Source organism: Triturus cristatus, chromosome 3_2 (assembly GCF_964204655.1).
Source record: "Triturus cristatus chromosome 3_2, aTriCri1.1, whole genome shotgun sequence".
NCBI classification, from domain to species: Eukaryota; Metazoa; Chordata; class Amphibia; order Caudata; family Salamandridae; genus Triturus; species Triturus cristatus.
The window spans coordinates 859,530,375-859,551,396 of record NC_140584.1 but is presented as its reverse complement, the minus strand read 5'-3'; the positions used below and the strand labels follow the sequence as shown (position 1 = coordinate 859,551,396).

General features: G+C 49.6%; 1 protein-coding gene across 1 annotated transcript in view; it reads left to right on the top strand.

Annotated features, from left to right (window-relative positions):
* Positions 1–21,022, top strand: part of SEZ6 (seizure related 6 homolog) — a 1,090,094-nt gene that overhangs the window by 892,732 nt on the left and 176,340 nt on the right. The window contains exons 5-9 of the mRNA XM_085649158.1: positions 3,077–3,262; positions 5,616–5,784; positions 7,885–8,051; positions 10,468–10,662; positions 10,967–11,105. Of these exons, the coding sequence (XP_085505284.1) occupies positions 3,077–3,262; positions 5,616–5,784; positions 7,885–8,051; positions 10,468–10,662; positions 10,967–11,105 (856 nt within the window). The remainder of the gene's footprint in view (positions 1–3,076; positions 3,263–5,615; positions 5,785–7,884; positions 8,052–10,467; positions 10,663–10,966; positions 11,106–21,022) is intronic.

The following is a 21,022-nucleotide window of genomic DNA, read 5'->3' as shown; positions in this document are numbered from 1 at the left end:
ACTCGCTGATTTCTGAATAGTGAGTGAGAGATCGTTAAGGTAACCATGTTGTTTCTGCTTACATTTCACATGCTTTACTTAATCTTGCATTCCCTTTGTGTGTTTGCTTTTACTTTTTTTTTTAGGCAGCATATTACTCTTATCAAGTGCATAATTTGAATTGAGCCACATCCAAGTGTTTATAGCGGGCAGGATTAGGTTGTAGCTGAAGGAACTGCGAGTTTCTCTCAGTGGGGCAGTATGGTGTTCAGTGGGGGAGAGGATGTGGCACTATGGCCAGAGCTGTCGAATTTGGAATTGGGGAACTGGGTTCAGCCTTCATGACCAATCCACCAGACCACTCTACTGAGGGAACATATTCCCATGCTAGACCTTAGAAGGCCCCACTAGACCTTAGAAGGCTTGATGTCTTAGCACAAGCAGGTGTACCCTAGTGGTGTCAATTGTGAGTTAACCTTGAAGGCCTGTCCACCACAATCCATACTGAAGTTCATCTCCAGTTTTGCGGGCAGGCCTACGAAGCAGCACACCCTAGAGCAACAGCGATCCAGTCACTGTGTCTCTGTCACTGAGGTCACATGAACCTTGAGCAGGTTAGGGCGGTGCGAATGGTGTGACCGCACTGGGTACCTATTTCGGGTGGGTGCATAGTGTTTGCAAGTATATTATGGTTTAAAAAAACTTGCTGCCTCCTTCTTGGCCTCCAGCAATTTTCAGAAAAAATAAATATGTCATGATAACTTCGGTGATTAATGTTCTTCCTAGAGAGAGAGCCGAGTTTTGTCTAGTGGAAGGGTTGACTCCTGGAAAGGTAGCACAGAGGGTTAATCTGCCTGCTGCAAAGAACATGTACCATGCAGATCACAAAGTGCACTGTTTTTATGGGGGGACCATGATGAATGGTCTTTTAATGTCAGCTGTAGATGATGGATCCCTGAACAGTGTCATGTATGTGCATGTTTGCATTGTGCTGAGTGGATTACCAGGTAATTGTTCACGCAGCTCTCTGATGGATGTCACATGCGGTTTTTCTGAGTCCCCAGATAGATCATGCAGTCTGTGTGTTCTCTTTTGTACTGCCAGTCACTGCCAGTCATCGGTGTATTCAACTGTGTAGCCTTGGACCGTGTCATGTATGTGCATGTAACTTGCATGATTGAGGTAACTATTAGCAGCGATACTACGTGTCTCTCAGTCCTCTTTAAAGTGCTTGCCCCCCAACCCCCCCCCCTCCCCCCCCCCACCAGAGGGGCGGCAATCTGAGGGATAGCCCCAGGCGCCACAAGCTCTAGCTACGCCTCTGGTTACAACGAGTGTGAAAGGAAAGGCTGTAGGGTGTCTGTTTTTTCTAACACAACATTTAAATGAACTGTACAAATATTTCAGAACATAGCAGTCCGGAAAGCACAAATGAAGCATTTTTTTGTAATTCTGAAGTGTGAGGGAAACAAATATTTTAATAAGATCAAAATAATCTAGACATTTCACTGGATGATGTGCAAATGATTAATATACGGTGAAACCTGAGCTGCATGCATTATTTGTGAGCTACTTAGCTTGAGCAGTAAAACTCCATGTCAGGGCACATTTTCTGATAATTTCAATGAGTTGTCTGTAAGTGGCAGTGCGCTGTCACCTCATGCTTCAGTAATATATTTTTGTGACATTGTGCTCCAAAACACACCACTGGCTACATACCACACCTTTCTCACTCTCTTTATGAATGGACGTGGCTCATTCAATACAGTAGTTCTTTGCTTGACACTTGGCCTGTTCGCAATCCCTGGGACTTGAGTGATGTAACATTGATGGCAGCACCCCCACTCTGAAAACTGTTCCAGCACCACTGCCTCAAGCCACTCTGACTTTGCGTTGTCTGCTGCTTTTGCGATGCGCTCCATGGATCTCCCTGTCCGTCGGGTCAGTGTGGGTAGTTAATGGTGCCTGCAAGCGGGAAAGCTCAATCTAGTCCATATAGCAGTGGTTGACCCCAGACCATCGATTCCAAGGGGTCAAAGGGGACTTGTTACCTCACCTGTGGGGGATTCCTAGGACGGGGAGTACTGGAGCCTTCACCTCCAGGTCCCTGGTTCAGAGCTGACGGTTGTCTGTCTGCTCCTCCGTGACGTGTGGAAGGAGCTTGTGGTCTCAGGAGTATACCTGAGGCAAGTGCACGACTCACAAAACCACCATCACACCTGGCAACATCGCATATTTGTGGACATAGTCACAGCAGAGGGGGCAAGGAGTGAATGGGTGCCTCCTACTTTGGCCGTCATGGCCAGTGTGGGAAGCTGGCACTAGTGGGCGATGTGCTGGACTGGCACCACTGGCCAGTGTAAAAAAACAGCATTGGCTGGCAGTTTGCTCAGCTGGCAGAGGTGAGCTGTGCAGGTAGCTGCCCCTGAGCGGTAGTGGCATGGTGCTGTCAGTTTGCCTTCAATAGAATAGTCAAGCGCCTGAATCCGTTTATTGTGAAGTTCGGTATGAAGCACTGTATACAATTATTACTGTTGTTAGAAGTAGTAGTAATGGTGGTAGTAGTAGTGAGGAGGAGGCAACTGCACCCTAGGTAGCCAGGTTCACAACTTGACTTTTGACTTCGAGGGGGAGCAGGGCTTGAAACTTAGGGTGCAGCCAATCACAGGGCCCGGGGTCGCCTCTTTGTGTGTGAGTCGCCCCAATAAGAAGGGGTTATCCCCGCTTTTGAGCCTAAAGATGAAGATACAAATGTTGGGATCTAGGGCATGTCCGTGTTTGTTTTGATGACTGGATATAGCAATTGCCCTGGTGCATTCTGGGAGTTCATTCGACAGTCCTAATGCTCTCCTTATTTGTCTCTTGCTTTCTCTCCTCTCTCCACCCTCCCCCAATTCTCGATCTATTTACTTCTCCCACCCTCTCTCTGTCGATCTCTCTCATCATGTGTCATTATTCTCTCACTCTCCCTTCTTCTAATTCTCTTCTCTTACTCAATCTCACTCGCTCTACCCCTTTCCTTCTCCCACCTTTTCTCTCTCTCTCTATGTCTCCCCCTTTTTCTCTCTCTCATTCACCCCCACCCTCCCTCTCACAGCCTACTTGCTGAGCTGCGGCTTCCCGGGCCGGCCTGCCTACGGAGACGTGTCCGTGACCAGTCTTCACCCCGGGGGCGATGCCTACTTCTACTGCAACACGGGGTACCAGCTGCAAGGGCCTCACATCATCACCTGCCTCAACGCCACGCGCCCCTTCTGGAGCGGCAGAGAGCCAAAGTGTGTGGGTAAGCAGGCGCACGCCAGCTGGGACCCCCGGGGCACCACGCTGGCCCTTCCATGGGCGTGGCGGGCTTGGGTTCATGACCTCCCTCATTCAAGTGAGACTCATGCCTTGCCCTACCTATTTAAGACTGAACATATGCTGGTGAGGTCTACCATCATGCATGCTTTGTCTCTCTATACTTCCCCCACCACAAGCTTATTCTCTGGCATAGAGTTGGACCGAGGTCATGTACTGGTCATAGGTCATCGGATCCTTGTGCTGAGACTCACTCATTGACCAGGGTCGGCCCTTCTGCCCCGCCAGGCAAAACTCCCAGCTTTTTCCCTTTGAAGAGGACGGGCCATGTATAGCACTGACATCTTGAAGCCACCGCCACAAGTCCCACAGGTCGAATGTGACGCGATGAACAGAGAGAGGATTCAGTATTTATTCAGTTCTTAGGCAATCAGATGCAATGTTTCACCAAAGCTTGCACTCAGTGAAGAGCAATGTCACGGTGCATCTTTGGAGTCATGCACCTTTAATACCTCAATGGAGCCTGAAACTTCTGTGAGAACATTAGCGTAATGAGAGCCCCATTGGAGACAACGGACTGGTTGAAGGCCAATAAAGGTTGGTACGAGCCTTCTCCGGCAACATCCCATTGTTTTGGCTTCTGTTTCTTCCTTTTTAATGTATAATATTCTACCTTTGGTGGGTCGAATGTTCTAGTGGCCTTATAGCGCTCCTGCCCCTTCTATACAGTCATAAAGAGCCCTCCACTATGCTATAGGCCCTCGTCTGTGCTTCGGATCCGTAACTCGGGTTCAAGGCCTTCAACAACTAGTTCGGCCTTTGTAAGTAGGCCTTTATGCTATAATATAACACAGTGATCGAAAACTGAAGTGCTGTCACTTACAGGAGCCTAGATGTGACCCTGAGGACAACCCAAAATGAATCCAAGAGGACAAATCCAAATCAAGCCTACGAGGTCTGCTTCACGAGCAGTTTGAAAGGGCTTAGTTCCTTGAGGCCACGAAGGTGCTTACTGACAGTATAGCAGTCAGTGAATGGATAGAAAGTCTTTCAAGGTAACACCTAAGCCTACAGCAACAGTCTGCCTAGCTGAGGTTCAGAGTAGCTCACTGGGTTTGGTTAGGTTTGATTACTGCTGCTGAGTTTCTCTAGAGTCTAGTGCCTGAAAAGGAGGACTTGTAAGGGAGCTTTGCCTTCTGGAAAGCATGGGTTAGTTAATGTTTTTTTTGTGTGTCTGTGAGTGCCTGGAAGGCCCGCTAACTTTCAGTTACTGTTTGAGCTTCTGAATCCTTCACAAGGCAAGTCACTCGCAATACATATTTTAGGTGCTAGTAGCTTACTGGGCTCTTCACAGGGCAGTATATTAAAATGGACCAGTCATGCCCCAAAAGATTTAGTGCCCTAGGCGACTTTTCAAGGCCCTGCAGGCGTGGAGCACACATGGATATAGGGTTAAAGGTCTGAGCAAAACTTGGAGATACCCACACGGATCCAGCCAAGACTCTGATGTCACACCTTCAACAACCCACAAGGCGGTTGTCATAGGGGAACCCAAGGTGTCCCCAGACAGAGGGATCATGGGCCAACATTTAGTGACACGCACAGTTACATTGAAAGAGCTTGCTGTCCATATGTCTCAGAGTGATGTTTGTGACTGATGGGCACAAACTTGTTACTTTTTATTCCGCAATGCACAGGAGATATTTCAGTGTCAAAGCGACTATAAAGGTTAATGTGAGCTTTGGGGTTTCAGAATGGCCAGTGGGTAACACGCATCACTACTCTGAATTAGTAGATGGCAATAAAATGATTTCAGAGATTGATCAATAGTTGACAGGGAATTTCCAGGATAAGGGTTCCAAAGGATGAGTCGGCTGGGGCGAAGCTGCCTGAGACGTGGAGGTTCCTCATCCCTACCAGCTGCTCGCATCTTATACATCTAACTCTGCCCCACTCCTGCCACTCCCTTAAAAAGCACTGGTGGGTCAATAAATATCTTGCGACCGAGTCTCCTCCCATCCAACTGCATGTTCATATGCACCAGCCTTTTGGGGCCTCTCATGTGGCATATTGAAGCCATTCCATCCTTGCATGGACACAGAGGACTCAAGGAGACTGACTCAAGGTGACTGACAGCCTGACTGACTGCCTAGGTAATACCACCATTCCGAGACTGCAGCCTTTTGATGAATTTCACGATACTACTCTTCCTCTCTGTCCCCCTAATTAATGAAGTCCCCTGGTTTTTCATTATGGGCCTGTCCACCTCTGCTTGTGATTGGTTAGCAAGGGTGGCATGGCTGTACATGTTCCATCTAACTCTTCCGGTTCTGTTGCAGCAACCTGTGGGGGAGTGATGCGGAATGTCACCACCGGTCGCCTGATGTCACCGGGATTCCCCTCCAACTATAGCAACAATCTGACCTGCCATTGGCTGCTGCAGGCAGGGGAAACTCAGCGGCTACACCTCCACTTTGAGAAGGTTTCCTTGGCTGAGGACGACGACAGGTGAGTATAGACCATGAGCAATTAGCAAAAGGCCGCCTTTGGCCAGGTCAGCATCAGCCAATGAAAAGTGCCCTAAGAGGACTAGTATTGTATTGTAGCATTTACATAGCCCTTACTACCCCAATGTGGGGTGCTGGAGTGCCTCCCTACATGAGTAGCATGCTACTCCATATAGAGCGTGTAGTGGGGACTGTGTTGTCCTTGTTTTGATCCTACGTGGGAAGTATTCCATGTTGTGCGTGCGGTTATTGTTGTAAGAGATGCAGCACGAAGCCGCATGTTAGATGATGGAGTGTAAAAGAAAGACGCACAGTTTTATGGTTTTCAGCATGCCGCTAGCTTTGAAACAGTTCTGCAGGTCCCTTTATGGTATTTTATATGGCATAGAGTGTTTATCTGGTTACTGCACTGGGTTGTCCAATATGACATTTTTTGTACAGTTGTGGTACTGAGCTGGTATGGTTGAAGGGAGAGAGAACTGGAGAGATCTTTTGGGATGGACATGTTTTACTATCATCCCATATCTGAGTGTCTTTGTGAAATGTACAGAAGCGGTCAGCTTGTGTGGATGTTTGGTGCCTGCAGTGAATGGAATACATTAAAGATTTCCAAAATTGCCCAGTAATGTGTGCAGCGCAGGCCCCTCTGCAATGGCGGAGGAGCGTCACCCCACTGCCGGGCTCAGAGCCAGCAAATGAAAAATAAAACGATGTTCTACTATTGTTTTATTTTTCATTTGCCAGCTTGTGCAGGGAGGGCCGGGACATGGGAGGAGGAGTGCGATGTCCAATCCCTAAGTGTGCAAATGTGTTTGGCCTGCCATCTCTGGCCAATCAAAATACACATGCGCACTTCAGTTTCTCCAGCCCAGCTGCATTGAACAGACTCCCTGAGCGGAGCATCTTTCTAGCCCACTCTGCCCAATCCCCGTACTGCTCTGCAGCACTAGGATTGCATGGGAATCTGTCACAGGGTTTACCAGGCAGCCGGCGGCTTCAGGTAAATTATTTTTATTTCTAATATATTATTCCTAACACCCTCGCACAACCCTCCCTCCCCATGCGTTCCCTCCACTCGCCCTACCACCCTTTGTTTGTGGCAGATGCCACTGAATGTGTGGCAGATCTCTTCAGTTATTGCATGCCTGTTCATTTGGTGATGTTTGGCTGTACAGTGCTGGTGATCGACAACCCTTATAGCAGATATGTCTGATGTGAAATTAATAGGTATAATTAATAATTTGTTGCTGAGTGCTTCTTATTATGGTTTTAGTATTATTGTGTGCTCTAACAGATATAGATGGAAGTACATAACTATATAATGCAATGGCAAACTGTAGGACAGCTCTTTTTTTGCTTACCTGTACAATACAATAAAAATTGTTTGTTGAATGAGTTGCTTGTAATTCGTGGGATGCAAGCTGAGGATTTAGCTTGAGGGTTCGACTGTGTTCTCTGCTCCGTCACCAGGATGCTGGTGGTGCAGTTATCTACGACATACCCAGGGTTTTCTCCAGCTTCTGAAATGTATTTGGTCCTGGGTGCTTCTAACGGTGCTGGTAGTGAGTGTGACAGCAGGTACTGAGAAAGCAGTGCCACCTACAATATTTTTATGGTAAGGTTGTATTATAAGTGGGGCACTTCTGGAGCGCAGTGTTCTGTTTGGTTTGTATTGCTTGAATTTAACTTATCGGTATAGTGGTCCTTTTCCTTGGGAGGCTCTGTTGGCTCCCATTGCCTTCTGGGTAATATCACCTGTTATTAGAGATTTCGAAGTTTCATGACACTGCCACTGCCCTCTGTTCCAAACCAAAATGGGCCTTGATTCTACCCTATGTGAATTACTGTCCCATAATCTATCTCTATCAGCAAGCAGTACGGTGATCCCACTGCTGGCCAGAAGACCTAAGGGAAGTCTTCTGGCACCAGACAGTTGCAGCGCGAGCGTTGTTAGGAGCATCAGTAGAGTCTTTCGGATGTAGAACTAAGGTCCTCTACTGTCAAAACGTCACTTTGTGTGATCTTTTCCCGGACAGTGTGTCGGAAGAAGCACACCACCTTCAGAAATCCTTCATCTTCTCCCGTCTTCTTTATTCTCCAGGCTCATCATCCGAAATGGAAACAACATTGATGCGCCCCCTGTGTATGACTCGTATGAAGTGGAGTATCTGCCCATCGAGGGCCTCACCAGCTCTGGACCACACTTCTTTGTGGAGCTCACAACGGACAACAGCGGCACCTCCATCGGCGTGGCTCTTCGATACGAAGGTAAAGCCATGAGTACTCCATGGCCACCAGTGGGATTCTGGAAGGATGCCTCGGTGGTGGGGTGCTGAATGAGGAGGTGATGGTGAGGGTTGAGCGAATCCAGCAGGAGCAGCAGGGGTTTTGCATATTATTTGTTTAAATTAAGTGTGGGTTTGATGCTACCTACCTAGCTTAAGGATGGTATAAATGTTCCGTAGTAAGTTAGTGGGAGTGTTTGTTACCTAGTCCTATCAGTGAAAAGATTTAAAGCGGCCTAGTGATATTAGCTGATTTGCTGGGTGTTGTAATTGTAAATTGTATTTATATAGCGCTCACTTCTCCTGATGAGGTTTTCAAGTGCTTTGCCGCGAGTAGCACGCTACTCTGGAACCAAAGGTTAGCATTTAATAGGTAACATATTAGTAGTATGTGCTTTCTTTTTCCTTCTGGATTAGTTGTGGTAAGTTTCGTTAAGTTTGTGCTCTTGAGATCTCCACATTTACTCTAGTGGCCGGGGGTGTTAGTGATATGCAGGGAGCTGCCTGAAGAGGCTGCCAGGAGGGCTGGGTCCTCTGTGGGTATGCTGTCTTGAGAATTATGGGTTGTGTTGATCGCTCAGTGGGATTTTTTAGTGCAATATCAAGGAGGTAGCAGAAACATTGTAGCCATATGAATTTCGAGAGAGAGAATTGACATAGTCTCAGGTGCCTAGAGGGAGGCTTTGAGTAGTGACTGTAGGTATTAGAGCAGGGTCCGACTGACTACCGGGCTTTTTGGTGTCCTGCCAAGCTGGGGGCTGATTTCACTGAGGTGGGGGCTGATTTCGTTGATGGGGACCTGCGTGTGCTTTTAAATAAACAAAGTAAAAGGAATGGTTTTAGCCACACGCAGGTCCCCAATGGTTTTAAGCACACGCAGGTCCCCATCAACTAAATCAGTCCCCAGCTTGGCAGCACACCAAAATGCCCGGTAGCCAGTCCGGCCCTGTATTAGAGGTTTTATAGTTAAATGCCCTGTCATCTGAAATAGATTTCTTTAGAGTTTCCCAGTATCAGTGTTTATCTTTTGTGGATTCTAGTGGTGTTTTCCAAGTGCTTTACAAATTTTTTCAGTTACGTGTTGGCCAGTAGCAGATGGTGTGCTTTACGAGCGTCGGGGCGGGTGGGCGGGGGGAGATGAGTAGGAAGGGCGTAGGGGTCGCGTGCGATAAAAATGAAAAGAAATAAAAACCAGCAACCAGCCGCATCGCGCTCTCCTGCTCCTCTCCTTCAGACGGCACAGGTTCCCAGAATGCCCTGCGGCCAATCCTGAAGTTGTTCTCACACATGACAGCAGTTTTATGATTGGCCTGAGCACCCTCGATTTACGCTCCAGGACGGACTGGGAGTCTGTGTCTGCTCTCTCCAACCCAGCTGCATTGCGGGCTTGGAGAGAGCTTTCACTGCGCATGATGGTTTGGCTGGCCTGAGACGGCCGGCCAAACCTTCATGCGCAGTGAAGGGAGTGGACTACCACTCCCCCTCAGTGCCTGTCACCACCCAGGCTCCGCCCCCAAGGCTCGACAGGAAAGGAAAAATTAACAAGTGTTTATTATCATTTTATTTTTCCTTTCCTGCCGTTGTTGGGAGGCGACGCTCCTCTGCCATAGCGGAAGAGCCGCCGCTGGTGTTGGCATCTCCAAATCACGCAAATCTGTGTTTTTCCAGTGTTTACAAAACATGTTGTTCTTATTGCAACTCAATTACGTTCAATACCACAGAGAATCAAAACAATAGAAACAAAAGGGAAAAGAATGAATTTTAATGTCATCCCTTAACATCAAAGTGAAAGTAGTCTAGTCTTACACTACACCATTATCCCTTATGTCTACCTTTTGTCGCAAAGCCACATTGTGTCCGCCCCTGAAAAAGCAATAAACAAATAACAGATTATCTCTCATTTCATTTTCTTTACATGGTATTTTAGTTCTGGTAGTGCAGAGAAATATATGTTTTGCAGTGTTAAGGGGAAGGACAATCTGGCTTTTCGTGGGTTTTTATCGGTCTTTTCAGGTTTATAAGCTCAAACTGAAAACAGGTACGTTTAGGAATATTCTTCCACTGGAACATGAGGCAGGACGAAACCCTCTCAATTCTTCTTTTACTTTCCAGCAGTGGCGGCTCGCATAGGGCAAACACGGACATACGATGGAACGGAGGAAAGTAATTATTACTTTCCTCCGTTCCGTCGTATGTCCGAGTTTTCTACCCCCCTACCATGGCCCTCCCCCACCCTGCCCAACTGCCCTGTAGCACGCCCTATAAGAGCCACCACTGCTTTTCAGTATGTGTCAGTGTTCGTTTGGATGGTGGTCAGTACTACCAGAGGACAAGCACTAAATGTTAGAGATAGATCAGCTATTAACACCTAAATGTGCCATCTTTTCTTGGGAATGCAGCCTTCGAACGTGGGCACTGCTATGAGCCCTTCATCAAATACGGCAACTTCACCACCAGCGACAGCGCCTACCCTGTGGGGACCACCGTCGAGTTCACCTGTAACATGGGCTACACCCTGGAGCAGGGCTCCATCATCATCGAGTGTGTTGATGCCAGCGACCCCCAGTGGAACGAGACGGAGCCAGCGTGCCGAGGTCAGCTTCCCGTAGGGTGCCCAAGGATCTGGGGGGTACACCACTATAGTGGGAGTGAAGGGGCAGAATGGGTCACCTCTTATCTATGCAATATCCATCCACCGTTGTATTCTCCACAATGTAGGCCCAATGTACCCATCTTAGAGCCTCGGTTGACTATATCCTTCTTCTAGTGTCTCGTGACTATGACCTCTGCAGAGGAAAAGTGGTGCAGTGGCCAAGATACATTGAGGATGGGGGCTGTGATAGACAGACCATATCTACACTATAATAATGGCTAACACCCCTTCTTCTTGCTTTCCAGCTGTGTGCAGTGGGGAGATCACGGACTCTGCTGGGGTTGTCCTGTCTCCTAACTGGCCGGAAGCGTATGGCACGGGCCAGGACTGTATCTGGGGCATCCATGTGGAGGAGGACAAGAGGATCATGATGGACATCCAAGTGTGAGTACAGTCTGGACCAAGAAATGGCAGCGGGAACAATTTGTGGTTTAGGGGAGCATTGGAAAAGAGGAGACTTCAAAAGTTGGATTAACACACTGGAGTTGTGCAAGGATCCCAGGGGGGAGGATCTCAGTTATGGAAGGGATGCCTGGGAGAATTTGTAGTTACTAAGATACAACCAGGGGTCTCATGTATGCTTTCTGTTTTGGGTTACTAGTTTCTTTGTTATCTCTAAGATGCCCAGCCCGCCCGCCAACCCCCCCCCAACCCTTTCCTGAATGGCTCAATAAAGATTTCCGGGGTGAGTGGGAGGGGCTGAGTAGGACTTAACGGCCGCTTGTACCGCATGGTGATAGTGAACTGGATGGGTGGGAGGCAGGCGCGCAACGCCCATTGGGCTCAAAGGGCTTCAGCCCCTTCCGTCGTGTGTTTCAGCCCAGGCTGGGACAGCTTCCCGGGCTGGCGACCGTCTTATTGCAGCCACACCCGAGTACTTCACAGGTCTTTAAAAGAATTATACTGTGTGCATTGTGCAGTAGTAGTATTATTGTAAAATCAATAAAAAAGATATTAATTAAAGCACACATACACGGGAGCTGTGCAGGTGAAAGGAACGCACTGCTGCTCGAGCAGTGTTGGTAACAGGAAAGCTCCCCAGTGAGAATAGTGTAGGTGAAAGGAAAGCTCTGCCGCGAGAGCGGCGTAGGTAACAGGAAAGCTCACCAGTGAGAATAGTGCAGGTGAAAGGAACGCTCTGCCGTCAGAGCAGCTTAGGTAACAGGAAAGCTCACCAGTGAGAATAGTGCCGGTAAAAGGAACGCTCTGCCATCAGAGCAGCTTAGGTAACAGGAAAGCTCACCAGTGCAAGTGAAAGGAACGCTCTGCTGCTCGAGCAGTGTTGGTAACAGGAAAGCTCCCCAGTGAGAATAGTGTAGGCGAAAGGAAAGCTCTGCCGCGAGAGCGGCGTAGGTAACAGGAGAGCTCACCAGTGAGAATAGTGCAAGTGAAAGGAATGCTCTGCCACCGAAACAATGTAGGTAACAGGAAAGCTCACCAGTGAGAATAGTGCTGGTGAAAGGAACGCTCTGCCGCCTGAGCAGTGTAGGTAACAGGAAAGCTCACCAGTGAGAATAGTGTAGGTGAAAGGAAAGCTCTGCCACCGGAGCGGCGTAGGTAACTGGAAAGCTCACCAGTGACAATAGTGTAGGTGAAAGGAAAGCACTGCCGCCGGAGCAGCATAGGTAACAGGAAAACCCACTAGTGAGAATAGTATAGGTTAAAGGAAAGCTCTGCCACCGGATTTGGCCTAGGTAACAGGAAAGCTCGCCCACCAGTGAGAATAGTGCAAGTGAAAGGAATGCTCTGCCGCCGGAGCAGCTTAGGTAACAAGAAAGCTCACCAGTGAGATTAGTGTAGGTGAAAGGAAAGCTCCGCCGCCGGAGCAGCTTAGGTAACAGGAAAGCTTACCTGTGAGAATAGTGCAGGTAAAAGGAACGCTCTGCAAGTGGAGCACCGTAGGTAACAGGAAGGCTCACCAGAGAGAACAGTACAAGTGAAAGGAACGCTCTTCCAGCGGATCGGCGTAGATAACTGGAAAGCTCACCAGTGAGAATAGTGCAAGTGAAAGGAACGCTCTGCTTCTCGAGCAGTGTAGGTAGCAGGAAAGTTCACCAGTGAGAATAGTGCAAGTAAAAGGAACACTCTGCAGCCGGAGCAGTGTAGGTAACAGGAAAGCTCACCAGTGAGAATAGTGCAGGTGAAAGGAACGCTCGGCTGCCGGAACAGTGTACTTAACAGGAAAGCTCACCAGTGAGATTAGTGTAGGTGAAAAGAAAGCTCTGCTGCCGGAACAGTGTACTTAACAGGAAAGCTCACCAGTGAGATTAGTGTAGGTGAAAGGAAAGCTCTGCCGCCGGAGCAGCGTAGGTAACAGGAAAACTCACCAGTGAGAATAGTGTAGGGTAAAGGAAAGCTCTGCCGCCAGAGCAGCGTAGGCAACAGAAAAACTCACCAGTGCGAATAGCGTAGGTTAAAGGAAAGCTCTGATGCCGAAATGGCCTAGGTAACAGGAAAGTTCACCAGTGAGAATAGTGCAAGTGAAGGGAACACTTTGCCGACGGAGCAGCTTAGGTAACAGGAAAGCTCACCAGTGAGATTAGTGTAGGTGAAAGGAAAGCTCTGCCGCCGGAGCAATGTAGGTAACAGGAAAGCTCACGAGTGAGAATAGTGCAGGTGAAAGGAAAGCTTTGCTGCCGGAACAGTGTACTTAACAGGAAAGCTCACCAGTGAGATTAGTGTAGGTGAAAGAAAAGCTCTGCCGCCGGAGCAGCGTAGGTAACAGGAAAACTCACCAGTGAGAATAGTGTAGGTTAAAGGAAAGCTCTGCCGCCGGAGCAGCGTAGGTAAAAGGAAAACTCACCAGTGAGGATAGTGTAGGTTAAAGGAAAGCTCTGCCGCCGGAGCAGCGTAGGTAACAAAAAAACTCACCAGTGAGAATAGTGTAGGTTAAAGGAAAGCTCTGATGCCAGAATGGCCTAGGTAACAGGAAAGTTCTCCAGTGAGAATAGTGCAAGTGAAAGGAACACTTTGCCGCCGGAGCAGCTTAGGTAACAGGAAAGCTCACCAGTGAGATTAGTGTAGATGAAAGGAAAGCTCTGCCTCCGGAGCAATGTAGGTAACAGGAAAGCTCACGAGTGAGATTAGTGCCAGTGAAAGGAATGCTCTGCTGCCGGGGCAGCGTAAGTAACAGGAAAGCTTACCTGTGAGAATAGTGCAGGTGAAAGGAACGCTCTGCCAGTGGAGCACCGTAGGTAACAGGAAGGCTCACCAGAGAGAACAGTACAAGTGAAAGGAACGCTCTGCTGCTCGAGCAGTGTAGGTAACAGGAAAGCTCACCAGTGAGAATAGTGCAAGTAAAAGCAACGCTCTGCTGCTTGAGCAGTGTAGGTAACAGGAAAGCTCACCAGTGAGAATAATGCAGGTGAAAGGAACGCTCTGCCGCCGGAGCGGCGTAGGTGACGGTAAGGCTCACCAGTGAGAATAGTGCTGGTGAAAGGAACGCTCTGCCGCCAGTGCAGCGTAGGTAACAGGAAAACTCACCAGTGAGAATAGTGTAGGTTAAAGGAAAGCTCTGCCGCCGGAGCAGCGTAGGTAACAGGAAAACTCACCAGTGAGAATAGTGTAGGTTAAAGGAACGCTCTGCCGCCGGAGCAGCGTAGGTAACCGAAAAACTCACCAGTGAGAATAGTGTAGGTTAAAGGAAAGCTCTGATGCCGGAATGGCCTAGGTAACAGGAAAGTTCACCAGTGAGAATAGTGCAAGTGAAAGGAACACTTTGCCACCGGAGCAGCTTAGGTAACAGGAAAGGTCACCAGTGAGATTAGTGTAGGTGAAAGGAAAGCTCTGCCGCCGGAGCTCTGCTGCTCGAGCAGTGTAGGTAACAGGAAAGCTCACCAGTGAGAATAGTGCAGGTGAAAGGAACGCTCTGCCGCCAGTGCAGCGTAGGTAACAGGAAAGCTCACCAGTGAGAATAGTGCAGGTGAAAGGAACGCTCTGCCGCCAGTGCAGCATAGGTAACAGGAAAACTCACCAGTGAGAATAGTGTAGGTTAAAGGAACGCTCTGCCTCCGGAGCAGGAAAGTAAATTGTTCAATGAATTTATAAACTTATAAAAATAGCATCATAATTCTGCATGTACGAAATCACATTTTTATATTTTTAGCAATGAAGGAAAAAGAAAGAAATATGAGGGATATAGAGAAGAAGTAGGAAAAAGAGAGAAAAATAAGAAAATATGTTGCACATTTCTATATATACATGCATCACATAATAAATCTTCATATCATATAATATAGCAGAGAAATTAAAGCTCTATCTATATTAACATCCAGTACACTAGTGTGGTCTCACCCTGACAAAGAAGAGTTTATACCAACGAGATTGCATAGTCATGCAACTCATCCCAAAATTCTATCTGTGTCTGGGGGTCATGATCGGGATGGTGGGGGGGGGGGGCTGCGGGAGGAGATTGCCCACCGGACCGGGTCTGAGGTACTGATGCCGGGGCTCACTCCGGATGACGCGGCCACTTTCGGCCAAGCTTAGGGTCTTTTGTTTGTTGTACTCGTCTCCCCTCATTTGGAGGCTGTGCGGGGTCTTGAGGGGGTACTCTTTCCTCCTCTAGGGGGTCTAGCTAGTTCCACTTATATAGGGGCGACAGGCACACTGCAAGTTGGGGGGGCTGTCTGGGCTCATGCAGGGGTGCAGGGAGGGGGGAGTTTTGTTGGGGCGGTTGGGTTGGGGTGGGGTATTGTTCATTTGTACCACAAGGCAAAAGTATTGTTGTGCTATTCCTAAAGTGCTCTCGGGGGGACGATTGATCGCTTTCGGCTATGATGGGGGTAGGGGACTGAGTCTTTTGTCCTGGAATGTTAATGGACTGGGGGACAGGATAAAACGGGGTGTGGTCCTGCAGTTTCTGAAACGAATTTCACCTGATATAGTTTTTCTGCAGGAGACGCACCTCATTGGCAACTCCTTTTGTGCTATGAATCGACGGGGCTACCGCCTTCTGGCCCATTCGGGCTTCACGTCTGGTTCCAGGGGTGTGGGCATCATGGCTAAAACCTCGCTCCCATTGGAAGTTGATGAGGTGCTCCATGATGACAGGGGACGTTATACGGTTCTGGTGGGTAGAATGGAGGGCAGAGTGATTGTTTTTGTTTCTGTCTATGTCCCGCCAGGGTTGCAAACGACTACTTTTACGGATCTGGGGCGCCTCCTCCTTGGCCTTCCGGAGGGGATTCTAGTGGTTGGGGGGGATTTCAATGCGGTGGTTTCCGGAAATGAGGACCGTCACCCCCCTAGGGATCTCCCCCGTGCCCAAGCGTGGTTATCTGGCCTCTTGGATACTTTGGGGTTGGTGGATTGTTGGCGTTTGAAACACCCCACGCAGAAACAGTATTCCTTTCATTCCGGGGCCCATGGCAGTCTCTCAAGGCTAGATTATGTCCTGGTGCCGGCGGCGCATGCGGGGAGGATCGGGGAGGTGCGCCATTTGGCGCGGGGTATTTCAGACCACTCCCCGCTCCTGTTGCACTTCGACATTCTCCCGAGGGGGGAGGGTAGGGTGGTCCCGATTAATCCCTGGTACCTGCGTGACCCCACCATTCGCGCAGAGTTGGTTAAATCCCTTAAGCGATATTTTGACGATAATGTGGGGTCAGTGTCATCGGCGGTCTCCCTGTGGGAGGCTTTCAAGACGGTACTCCGGGGGGAGGCCCTGTCCCTTATTTCCCATTCCCGGAAGCGCGAGCGGGAGGAGGTGACCCGTATTGAAACTGAGCTAACCAAGTTGGAGGGTGACCTAGAATGTCGGGTGACGGATGACAAACTACATGTTCTCCGACTCAAGCAGGCGGCCTATAAGGCCCTCGTCACGGAGGCGGCCAGGGGCCTCAGTAGAGAGCAACAGGGGAGACTGTATGATGTGGGTGATAAGGCTGGGAAACTGATTGCGTGGCTGGATAAAAAGGAGAGAGCGAGTCGAGTTGTCCCGTCGATTGAGAAACTGGATGGTGTGTGTGTCACTGAACCGGAAGAAATTGTTGATTGCTTTGCAGAATATTTCCGTGGGGTGTATTCCCCGGTGTCCTCCCGCTCGGAAGATGATTCCCATGCCCTGCTCAGGGATATCGCGCTGCCTTCCCTTTCGGAGGAGGACAGGGTGTCGTTGGACGCCGCCCCAACATCTGAGGAAATTGCCCTCGCCATACGTTCGGTCGCTTCCGGCAAGGCCATGGGTCCTAATGGTCTTCCTATCGAATTGTACAAGCTGCGACCGGATACGCTGGCGCCGCATCTCCGTGCTATGTTCCTCGCGGCCCGTTCGGCGGGTTCCCTCCCGCTAGACCAGCGTCTGGCTACTATCGTGGTTATTCACAAGGAGGGGAGGCCGCGGGACCGGGTCACGTCCTACAGGCCCATTTCGCTGCTGAATGCGGAACCCAAAATTCTCGCCAAGGTGTTGGCCAATCGGCTGGTTGGCGTGGTGTGCGATCTGATTCACCAGGATCAGTCCGGTTTTATCCCTCATCGCAACACTGCGCTCAACCTGCGGCGCTTGCATGGGGTGCTCGCGCGTGTCCCGTTCATACGGGAGCCGGCCATTTTGGCGTCCCTGGACGCCACTATGGCGTTTGACACACTTGAGTGGCCATATATTTGGGCGACGCTGGCGAAGTTTGGGTTTGGCCCGGGATTCATCGGTTGGGTGAAATTGTTGTATTCCGGACCGCTGGCGCAGGTGGCTGTAAACGGTAGAGTGTCGGCTCCGTTTGAGCTGGGCAGGGGCACGCGGCAGGGCTGCCCGTTATCGCCGCTCCTCTTCGCGCTTGCCTTGGAGCCCCTGGCGGAGTGGCTGCGGTGGCATCCTTCTATCCGTGGTCTCCGATGGACCCCCGAGTATGAGGACCGCGTATCTCTTTACGCTGATGATATTCTTTTGTACCTGCCTTCCCCGCGTAAATCGCTGATAGTGCTGGTTGATGTATTGCACTCATTTGGCCTCAACTCCGGCCTAGTCATCAATTGGGCTAAATCTTGTGTGTATGTCCTCTCTGGGGAGGCTCCTATCCTTCCGCGGGGTTGTCCTATCCAGATTGCCCCGCGGGTATTTAGGTACCTGGGTATCTTCATTACCCTGGACGCGGAGGCCCGGTATAAACAGAACTTGCTTCCCCCCCTCTAGCGCCTGAAGGATAATGTCGCGCGTTGGAGGCGCTTGCCGCTCTCGCCGCTCGGCCGGGCGGCATTGTTTAAGATGATGTCGCTGCCACGTTTCCTGTACGCCTTACAGAACACAATGGACGTTGTCCCGGCGCGCTACTTTCGCGAGGTGGAGAGTTTGCAGCGCCGCCTGTTCTGGGAGGGTAGACCGCGTATCGCCCTGGCGAAGCTGACGCTCCCGTGGTACGACGGGGGGGTTGCCCTCCCAGACATCAAGCGATATTACTGGGCCTCCCAGCTGGCTGCGATAAATCACGGCCTTTACGGGCCCGCTCTAAACCCGGCCTTTGAGATGGATAAAATGTTACTGCCGGGCGGCGACTATAATCGGGCGCTTTATTCTAGCTCGCTCGACGCACGTCTGACGGGCCCCACGCGGGTCATGGTGCGAGTGTGGCACGCGGCTAACTTGGCGATAGGGTGGAAGGATCGTTTGACCCGGGCGACGCCACTATACGCATCTGAGCGGCTGGGCTCCCTGTTGACCTCGAAGGGCTTTGAGAAGTGGGACATGATAGGCATCAGCAGGGTGGGCGATCTCTGGACGAGGGGGGGATTCAAAACGTTCGATGTGCTGCAGACGGAATTCCAGTTGCAGGACAGGGAGTACTTTCGATATATGCAGATCCGTCATGCGTTGTGCTCCGTATTCCCGGACGTTGCCTCCATCCCGGAGTACTCCCCTCTGGAGGATAGAGTGCTAGATGGGCATGTACCGGATGCCACGATTTCATTAATTTACAAAAAACTCATCAATGATCGCTCGGGACTGCTGACTGGCCTTCGTGAGGCGTGGGGGGCTGATGGATTGGAGCTGGATGACGAGGACTGGGTGTCTGCGGTGGCCTCCCCGAAAGAGGTGGCCATACCGGCTCGCCTTCGCTTCGTCCAGCTCAAGATACTCCATAGGGTCTATGTTACGGGGCCGAGTCTGATGCGTATGGGCTATGCTGTGGACGGGTTGTGTAAGCGTGGGTGTGGTTCTTTGGGGACCTTTCTCCATATATTGTGGGAATGCCCGGAGGTGGCGCGATTCTGGCGTGGTGTGCACGAGGTCTTGCAGGCAGTTACGCATGTGCCGCTGCTGCCCGAGGCGAGGAGATGTCTCCTGAATGTGTGGGAGCCAACCGACTACTCAGTGCCGCAGACGTGGTGGGTGACTCTGGGATATATGGTGGCCAAGCGTGATATTGCGCAATTGTGGGGTTCCCAGAGGTCACCGACTGTCTCGGCGTGGAAGGACAACATGGATTGGTGTATGTTTCGGGAAAAGGTGGTGTATGTTGCGAGAGGTAAGCCTGGGAAATGGGTGAAAGTGTGGGGCCCCTGGAACGCCTACCGTGGGGGAATCTGTAGCCCGCCGCTGATGCCTGATCCGTCACCGGCCCCGTCTCCTTAGCCTGCTTGTCTTCCTGGTTCTGGGCTTGAGTTCACTTTGTCTCCGTCCCGACCTATCCCCCCCCTTGATATTCCTGTGGACCGGTAGGGTCCCCCCCAGGGGAGCACATGCTATTGTTTCCGATTGTGGGTTGCCTTGTGGACTTGTTTTCTTCGTTATTTATATAAAAATGAAACCGTTGAGTGGGGTCCGGATGGTGTGGCTGCCAACGCTTCTTTCAACTCCTGTGATCTCTCTTCTGCCGCAGCGTGTGTTCTACTGTTTGTATTATATGCTCTTTCTGTCTGCTAGCAGCCGGCCTGAAGGTTGTAGGCCCATCTTTGTATATCTTTTGGATTCTGTAATAAACGGTTTCAAAAAAAATAAAATAAAAAAAAATAAAAAATTCTATCTGTGATGTGTTAGGTACATATGTACAGATTTAGGGCTAGTGGCTTGGCATTTAGCAAACCCTTTACTATAATACAGTGGCCTTCCGGGTCTTGTCACCTGCACAGCCATTTTGGAGACACCATTCCTAATCCATACCAGCGTATCCCTAGCATATGAGCAGTAGTCTCAACCGTTCAGGATCAATGATTTGTGTTTTTTTGGGGATGAGCTATGTTGATTACCTTTCTATGTAGATAAGAATGCGCTGTATATCTTTTCATCAGACTTCCCAGAACCACTCAAATTCCAAGTATACAATTAGTGTTTGCAGTTTCCGTGAACATTCGTGGTTTTTAATTGTTCCTCCCTAACTTGGCTGTGTCATGGGTATCATGGTTTCTTGTAATGCACTAGGATTAAGGAAAGTTTACTAAGCCTACTGGACTTATTTTGCAGACCCCTAGACTCTGCTATATACGTTTCTGTGGAAAATGTACCCAAAATGCCATACTGTCCTAACTGCCCCCTTTAAATTTCCCCATTCGAGGCAGGGTTCAAAACTACTGCCACCCAGTCTTAAGTAATACAGAGAGTCGAGAATCGTACACCTTTAGGTTCCACCACCTACGCACCACTCTTCTATCAATGTTGCACACTATTGTCTACAAGAGATCTCCTGCAACCTCTGGAATTAGTCTTGGTGCTTGTTCCATACCCAAATGTTGCTGTTCGAAGTCCACAATACTATCTGATCTTGCATCTCCTGAGTCCGTCAGCTCATCATGGATATCCTGCCCTGTATTTCTCCACTGTGATAATTCTACTTCCGTTCTATTTTGTTTGTCAAGGGATTGTTCCTTTATGGGCCTGTACCTATTTTAGAGTCTTCCCTTCCCCTGTCTCACTGTCCTGAGCAGCTCTTTTATCTTTATATAGTGATCTGCAGTCCAGCACTCAGCACTCTCGCTCCCTGCCTCTACATTGTTAAGCAGTTGGATTTCCCATCCTTTCAACACAAGCAGCTATGCAGGAAAGATCAACATGTATATGAGGCCCAGTGCTCTCAGCTGCTTATTGACCTCAATGAATGTGCTGCATTGCTGCTGGATTGCCACTGTGAAATTTGGAAACATATACACCTTGCTATCATCAACCATGAACAGGTTATCTCGCCTGGCTACTTGGAGGTTACCTCTGTCCCTGTAATTTAACAATTTGGCAACTATGAGCCAGGGCAGGCAACATGTTTAGGAAGTTTTGTTGGTATTCTGCGTGCCCGTTCAGTCATGAAAACCATGGAGAAGTTCAGTGGAGCCACTGTACTGATAATTCAGTCTTACCAATACTGAACCTTCACTCG